At 38.2% G+C, this 8,842-nt stretch overlaps 1 protein-coding gene across 1 annotated transcript in view; it reads right to left on the bottom strand.

Moving 5' to 3' along the window:
* Nucleotides 1-25: 25 nt before the first annotated feature.
* Nucleotides 26-8,842, bottom strand: part of Cxadr (CXADR Ig-like cell adhesion molecule) — a 52,490-nt gene continuing 43,673 nt past the window's right edge. Inside the window, exon 8 of the mRNA XM_052741029.1 lies at nucleotides 26-584. Within this exon, the coding sequence (XP_052596989.1) occupies nucleotides 543-584 (42 nt within the window). The 3' untranslated portion in view covers nucleotides 26-542. The remainder of the gene's footprint in view (nucleotides 585-8,842) is intronic.

The raw sequence follows: 8,842 nt of genomic DNA, 5'->3' as shown, positions 1-8,842 counted from the left end.
TTAGGAAAGAAAATAATCTAAAATGTTTCTTTTAAAAAAACAATTTTTATTGAACATATGTTCCCCAAAGGCCACATATCAAAATATACATGTAAAAAAATTATATTTACTGGTAGTAGCTAGTTGAAAATATAAATATAATAAAATAACTTTCAACTATCAAAGTCAATATACATGGGACCTTTGTCACTAGGATTTGGGGCCCATAATAATTTTATAGGACATCTGACTTTACATACCTTATACCATTAGAGAAAGCAGAAAAGTTCTGGTAGCCATTCCTAGCCAATGTGTAAACTAGGTATGGTGGCAAGCACCTGTAATCCCATAATTTGAGAGGTTGAGGCAGAAGGAGCAGGACGTCAGGGCTTATTTAGCTACACATCAAATTTGATGCCAGCCTGGGCGAGATAAGACCTTATCTCAAAAACTAAACACAAGGGGGGGAATGTGTTGTGCTTTTCCCCAAAAAGCATTAGTCTTTACTAGAGTTCTAAAGTAAAAAGGTATGGTTCTGCAGATTCTTCAGTAGTCCTTCGTATTTATACCACTGTAATCCCATCGGTCTGGTAAGTGTACTTGAACTACAGAGAAAAAAAGAAAGAAAAACCATCTATGAGTTTGGGTATTCTAAAGGTAAACTTAACAAAACTAAGATCAGCAATACTTTCCCCATCACTCTAACCTTTAAATTTTTACTCTGAAATTATTCAACATAACCAAGAGTGACCACAAACAACTTCCTAGTAACTGATTAAAAGGCTTTGACTATTCCAAACATTCCTGTTGTCAGGCCCCTTTATTTCATTTAGTTGGTTTGGGTTTTTTGAGATACGGTCCCTACTTAGCTCTAGCTGTCTTGGAACTCACTGTGTAGACTAGGCTTGCCTTAAATCTACATACCGCCTGCCTCTGCTTCCTGAGTGTTGAGATTAAAGGTGTTTGCCACCATGCCCAGCTCTGTTGTCAACTTTTTAAATTACTATTTAAAGTACGGAAAATAGAATGAAGTTAAAACCCAGTGGTGTAAAATATGAAGTCGTTTTTAATACTGCAGTTTACTGTGTTTGCAACTTCATCCGGAACCATACTTTAATCAGCAGAGATTCCTAGTTTTAATATCATTGCGTTCTGACTTTTAAGCCATAACAATTTTAGCATATTTCTAAAGCACAATATCAACTTTTCCCCTGAGTATTTTCCTGCTGGTAATTGGCATCACAAGGAAGATTAGTTTTAAAATGAGGAGGAAAAAAAAAGTGTATTTTGAACTAGGAGCCTTTCCCTGGCTTGTCTCCCAATTGCTGATCTCAAATGATCTACCCTAGTCCTGGGACTTCAGGCATGTATCACCATGCCCTACTGAAAAATAAGCCTAACTGCTAAGGCCATTGTGCTGTCGTGGGTACTGGAGGATTTTATGGAGGTAATGACAGATTTATGGGCAGTTACAAGGTTTGGAATAGTTTTGTAAGGAAAGACAGCATTTGTTCTGTTAGTTTGCTTATGTTACAGGTATATAAACTTGTTGGGAAATTTGAAGTATAATAGCCACTCGGGAAAAGAAGCATTAATATTATCACTCACCAAGTTGACCCCTTTGCACAGTACTGCAAAATATAAATCTACAGTCAGCAAGATGGCTCAGTGGGTAAAGGCCCTTGCCACCAAGCCAGGTGACATGTCTCTAGGACCCACATGGTGGTAGGAGAGAGCCAACTCCAACAGGTCTTTTGACTTCACATGAATGCTGTGGCACTTGTGCGTGCATGTGCATACACAGAACACATAAATATGATAGAAGTGAATCCTTAACTAGCCCTGACAACTACATGATGATGCTTGGGGAAAGCCAATATTTAGGTTGATTTATTTATATTTTACGTGAATGGGTCTTTTGTCTGCAAGAATGTCTGTGCCTGTGCGCCGTGCCTGGGAAAACCACAAGAGGGCATCAGATCCTCTGAAACTGGAGTTAACAAATGGTTCTTAACCACCCTGTGTATGTTCTAGAAATCAAACCTGGGTTCTCTGCAAGAGCTGCAAGTGCTGTTAATCACTAAGCCATCTCCCCAGCCCTGGGACAGCTAATTGTTAATTCATCTGCATTTTAGATAGTTTTCTGTATAAGACTATGACCTTTATTCCTCCTCTACCTTGCTTTAGAGTTTAAGTTCATGTAATAGTAAAGCTTTCAACAGTAAAGCTTTTCCAGTCTAACTATTGAGAACAGATCACCACTCAGCAGTTGGCTCTTAAGTTCTGGTAGGCATGGGGTACTCCTTAGTGGAAACTAAGCCCAAGTCAATGTTTCCCTTCCAGGATTGGACTGAATGAAGACTGGCAGCAACTGCATCATTCCAGCTTCAAAGCCTTAGTAGTTTCAAGCATGAGTTGCTTGTGAATAATGATAGATAATTGGTTTTAATTTCCCATTTTGTATTTGTAGGTATAACAGCAAAGCTCTAAATTTTAGAGGTTAAAGTTGGACATGGATGTGTGAAAAATATAAGTTCTTTGGTAAGTTCTATATCATTAATGAAGTGCTTATTTGTGTGTATTTTTTACTATCAAAACATTTGACTACAGTACTTTTTTGGGGTGTTTTGTTTTGTTTTGGGGACAGGTTTTCTCTGTGTAATCTTGGCTGTCATAAAGTTTGACCATAGTAAACCTGTGTGTCCTAATACTGTCTACTTTACAGAAGAGAAAACTGAGTATTTAAGCTGCCCAGGGTACTATAACTATAGAACTTTAAACTCAGACGTTTTAACTCTAGGACATATGCTTTTAAGAGCTGGGTGATGGAAGTTTACACAGTCTTAAACTGTTAATAATGCTATGTGATTTTATTTTTTTTATAGGAGACGAGGTATGTATTATTCTGATAGATTTCAATGAAAAATAAAACACCTATAAAAGTTGTTGGCCACAAGAGGGCATCAGATACTCTTTTAGTGTCAAAGCTAAAAGTTGGATTCCAAGTAATGTCCCCTTGATATGAAAAGTTAGTGGTTATAACCTGAAGCAACACTTCCTATAGGGATGGAAAATTTTAGGTGTTCCATAGTTGTGTACAATATACATGCCTTTATTGTTGTTTTTATGTTTATCGAAGTAGTATCCATTCAATAAAATATATGCACAAAAGGAGGATAAATTGAAACCCTCCATCCCTTTTGCAGATAGAGCCACTGCTGAAACTTTAGAGGATGGAGGGGGCGTTTTTCCTTCTATATACATGTGTTTTAGTTTTCATACTCAAACTGCTATTATGTATGTTCAATTGGTTGAATGAGTCTTTGTCATTAGACGTTAAGCTGCAGATCTCTTGGAAATGTCACATCAAGTATCTCAGTATGTACTTTACAGTGCTGGTGGTGATAGGGAGTATTCCCTTCAAGGTCCAGAATTAATCTCCTGACTGCCAGCTTTCACTATATTGTAAGGAAAGCAGTAAAGTTCAACAAAACAGTCAAATGTGGGTTGTTTGTGAAACCGAAAACATTGCTTTTACATATTATAGATCAACAACTAGACACATCTTCCACAGAAATAAAAGTAGAGTGATCTGGGGGATTTGCCTAGCATGTATGAGGCCCTGGGTTTGAGCTCCTGCTTGGGGGGAGAGGGGCCTTTAAATTTTTTAACCAGCATGGTGGTTTATACCTGTAAACCCACCACTCAGGAAGCTGAGGGAGGAGGGTTGACCCAAATTTGAAGCCAGCCTGGGCTATATAGTAGGTTCCAGGCCAACCTGGGTTACAAAATGAAGGCCTTTCTCAAACTTTTTTCTCAATTTTTTAGCTTTATCTAAAATGACTGAAACATGAAAAATAAATTAGTTTTGTCTCTGAAATGTTAGTAAATGAAACCTAGTCCAGGTTTGTATGGTTAATTGTAACCTGATTCTGTCTGCTGTATGTGCATAAGAAGCAGAGAGGTGCCTGACGAAGTGGTACATAACTAGTCTCAGAGACCAGGAGACAGAACTGGGGGTCAGCATGGGTTACACAGTGAGACCCTGCCTCCAAAACAACAAAAAGAGTTAATCTAGACAAAAACAAACACAAGTTTGTTACATTATTGTTACATTTTGATAGCTAAAATAATTCTTTGGCAAATAATTTTGATCATAGCACTTTTGATCATAGTGCTTGATATACTGAAAGACGTTACTATTAAAATACAGGACATAGCAAGGGATTTGCTACATCCTGTAAATGCATTTAATATGTCAGTCATAGCTTAGCAACAGAGTACATCATCCAGTATCAGTTTGTGGCCATGCGGCTGCCTGGTAGCTGCAGCTTGCTATACCACTGCCCAGCATTGCCAGGAATACGGTGCCCTATTTCACCGTCCAGGAAGACATTGAAATTAAAAGTGTGATTCTGCTGAATATACCAGCATACAGGAGGGGAGAAAATCCAAGTCAGGGACTACATATAACTTTTTTGTTTGGGGGATGTTGCTCAGAGATACAAAGCTTGCCTAGCATGGTATTTATGCATATTGAACAAGTATTCTGCCTTTGAATTACATGCATCCCTAGCCTCAGAGTCAGATTTTTCTTTTTTTTTCTATTATCACCATATTTAATGTAGCCTATGTGCACAACTTACCTAAAATATGGAAACAGTTCATTCCAAATGTTTAGCTCTTGTCCAGCACACCCTGTACTGGGACCATCAAGACAAGACTCTAGAAGACCTATTGGTAACAGCGTTTGAAACCACCAACAGAAGGGACTGGCGAGGAAAGTGGCCTTCCTGGCTGCTGTTGCCAAGAGAAACTGGGAGAGGTGCAAGAGAGCCGCCCATACCGACCCACACTAACTTCACTTCCTGTCAGTTTCCCTCAATGCCAAGAAGCCAAGATTTCTAGACCAAAACTAGAACAAGAATCAAGAGACATACTTTGTTTCATAAGGCCTTGTGAAATCAAAACCTTTCTGGATCTTGCCTTTTTCATATGTATACAATGATGAATGAAATAACAGGACATTATATAGTAATATTTCTGATACAGATTTAATTCAATTTACCTTTATCTGGCTTCAAAATAACTACCCATAAAATCTCAAACTTTTATCAGAGATTCTTCCCCAAACATGTTCCCTGCTTTGCCATTATGGGAGCAGTACTTCTAACTTCCAGATTTGCAAATCTTCAATAGTCAAATGTGAACATATCAAGAGCCATCTGGGTTTGCAAAACAGTATCTAGATGAATATAGGATGAAGCAGTATACACATCAAGCACCCCCCACTACAAGCTTTCCTCCCTTAGAAGACTCTTTATACTGCTGTACAGCCAAGGTAAGACAGGAGGCTGACGGTGCAGCTTTAGTAAAACTTGTCTCTATTAGCAAGCTCTAGTTTGTGGGCCTAACGGATCCTCTTGTAGCACAGTTAAAATCCATTCTGTGTGAGGTGAGGTAGGTATGAGCAGCCCTGCGTTTCTGCTCCAGAACTCACTGCAGGATACTTCAACATGGTCTCAAAGAAGCCAAAAGGAATTCCATGAGACAACTGAGATAGTGCTATGGGCTCATAAGCCGTCTTTAAGCAAACTGTAAAGGAGCCGTGTTTCTAGTTTGTCAATGTTTCAGTGATTAATCATTGAAACAGGTGGCCCTGGTGTTAGGGGTTGTGAGGTCAAATCGCTGGTGGCTTCGACATACTGATGTACTTCAAGGGTTGCTTTAGTACTGAAGTGCATGATTTACAGAAGTAATAATGTGTGTTGGAGAAAATGTCAAACTACCGCCTCAAAACGATCTCTTAACATTTGATGTCATTCCTGTAACTGTCGTAGACATAGTTTTTAAAATTTAACATTTTAAAGTCTGTTGGCATTCTTTTTTTTTTTTGTAAATTTTGAATTGCTATTTAACTTTTCCCACTCAAGTATGGCATATTGCTTACCTATATAGCATTGTAAGAAATTCCAGTCAAACTCAAAACACATTGAAGTCTTATTAGCTACTACACAGTACATGCTAGCATTTTAATTGACAGGAAAAGACTTCATCTCCTCTTGGTTAACTTGAATTTTGATTTGTGTTATGTTGTTTCTCTGAATGGATAAATTGCTCTACTTTTCACATTAAAATCCTGGAGCAAGTTAGAAGATTCTCAACTTTACAGCAGTCTATAAGTTGCAGTTACTGGTTTGATTCCTCCCTTCTCCCAATGCTTCCTGGAAATGTTCTTACTGTTGACAGTTCTGGGACTGTGTGGTAGGGAAACTGTCCTACTTAACATTAAAAGAACACAGTGCAGTGGCCAAAATGCATCTTGGAATAGTGTGTAACAGCTAACCTAATATGTCACCTAATCATTTTCTTTTCAAGGGCGAAATAATTCATTCTTTCACCTAGTGTGTGCTGATTCCATAAAACTGCTCAAGGTAGAAAATGCAGCAGCTTGAGGAACCTAAAGATAAACTGAGAAACACTGTGGTGGAACACATACAGCAGTGGCTTACTACGAAGAAAATTGGGGCAGTTGTAAATTACCTACATCTAGACTACAGAGAATCTGTTCTCTCGCACATTTTGATGTAAAGGTGCATTCAGCTCTGAGAAGTGTGATATCTGTTTTTGTTTTTATTTTCTTTCCTATCGTTTACACTGGCTGATAGCACTGGATCCTAAATACCGACTCGGTCATACACACACTCACACATACACACACACTCTCTCATTTCCCTGCTTCCTATTAGACTGTAGGACCTACAGGGTTTGCTCCCTCATCTTCATTTAAATGTGATCACCAACACACACATGCTCTTAAATCCCAACCTTTTATCTCCAATCTAGCATTCTCATGCTCCAGATAAACTTAGGGGTTTCACCATTTCCAGTTCCCTATTCAAGTAAATTCCTTGCATTCAATGGGTTCAAAACACAATTCCATAACCTCACTTCCAACATTGACAAGTCAAGGTTGTAACTGCCACCTTTTCCCTCTATGTTGTCTGTCATGGTTATATGCTGCCAACTTTTTGTCTATAATAGTACTGATTTTATGTTTTGGTCCAGGTATATAACTCAGTTACCATTTTACCTAAATTAAAAAACAAACACTCTTCATGTGCTTTATCCCTGTAACAGAGCTGTCTCTCAACACATTCAAATGTTAGTCTTCAGTTTTCTGTCCCACTTCACTTTTCCACTCAGTTGCTCCAACCTAAAACCTAGTCCTTCCTCCCTTGTGACCAATCCTGGCACTGCAAACTTTTAAAGATAAACAGGATGTGCTTTAAAACACATAAATTAGTACCTTTATATGTATAGAATATTCCTGGAAGGGAACAAACTGATCATACATTCCATTATATACTTAGGCTTTTCAGTTTGGTTCTTTGAATAACCTATTCATAAACTAATAGAATTTAAAGTGCAGCTTTTTGACAAACTGGGAATAGAAACAAACACTGGTGAAGGTGTTTACACTTATCTCTTGCATACCACCTTTTCAAGTACTAAAAAATATAAAGAAAACTATTCAGACCCAGTTATCCTTAACGTAAAAACTTTTAATTCTGCTTCCCTGAAAAAAAGTCATTCATAAAGACAAATTAATTTGCAGTTCATCTACTTTTCACTTGATGAGCACGTAAGTTTAAACAGAGTATTACCATTTCATATTTTTTTTAAGATATTAGACTCTGGAGAAAGGATGAGGCAAGTGAGGTATCACTTTTTGTTTATATTAAATTAAAGTCAGGTGGTGGTGTTGCACACTTTTTATCTGTGCACTCAGGAGGCAGAAGCAAGCAGATCTCTTGAGTTCAAGGCCAGCCTGGTCTATGGAGAGTTCCAGGACAGACAGAGCTACAAGGAGAAATCCTTTCTAAAACACAAAAACAAAATCACTGTATATTAAACAGAAAATCCTCTAGGCAGATATTCTGGATCAATTTTGATTTTTTTTTAGGGCCCTCCTTTGTAGTTTGCAATCATCACTATGAGCTGAACTGTCCCTACCACTCCAAATTCCTATGAGGAAACTTAACCCTTACAGTATGAGTTGGGAGCTGGTTGAAAACACACAATAGTTACTTCAGATGAGGTCTTTGGTAGGTGTAAATGCAGTATGATTGATGTCCCAGAATAAAAAGGACGATGGTGATGCATGCAAATACTCTCAGCATTCAGGAGGCAGGGGCAGGTGAATCTCAGTTTTAAGGCCAGCCTGGTCTTACAGAGCTAGTTCCAGGACAGCCAGAGCTACACACAGAGAAACGCCGTCTTGAAAAACAAATGAAAAAAAAAGGAAATATGGACAGAGACAGGTATTTACAGAAGAAAGAATGTGAAGAGAATCGGGGAAAAAAGCCCCATGGACAAAAGCCAAGGATGGATGCCTGGAACCATCCATCTCACAGCTTGCAGAGGGAGCCATCCCTGCCACCATGTTGACTGGCCCTTAAGTCTTACTTAGGCCTCATCATTTGTGGTAGTTTGTTATGGAAGGAAGGCCTAGCAACAGGTACAAGTGCACATAGAGAAATCACTTGTAAATAACTACTTTCAGAAGACCAGTCATTTAAAGACTTGAAAGGCAACTGACATGGTACTATAATGTATTTTAAAAACTGAAGTCTAAGAAGTGTGTTTCAGGTGTCTTAGTGGGTCTCCATAGATTTTTATACCAAAAAGTAATAGGATATCAAAACTAGCCAACATGCTACCTAGACTAGCAGTTATACCTCAGGTCTTCATTAGCTCTTTAAATCAACCAAGGAGAGGATTTCTTTGCTGTTTTCGTAAGACAGCACCTTTCTTTTCTATACAAATGCTTATCAATGTTAAAAAGGCATTGAAGTAATTT

Source organism: Peromyscus californicus, unplaced genomic scaffold, assembly GCF_007827085.1.
Source record: "Peromyscus californicus insignis strain IS unplaced genomic scaffold, ASM782708v3 Scaffold_16__1_contigs__length_79575227, whole genome shotgun sequence".
NCBI lineage: Eukaryota > Metazoa > Chordata > Mammalia > Rodentia > Cricetidae > Peromyscus > Peromyscus californicus.
Note: the sequence above shows the minus strand (reverse complement) of the source record. Positions and strands in the feature narration are given on the sequence as shown.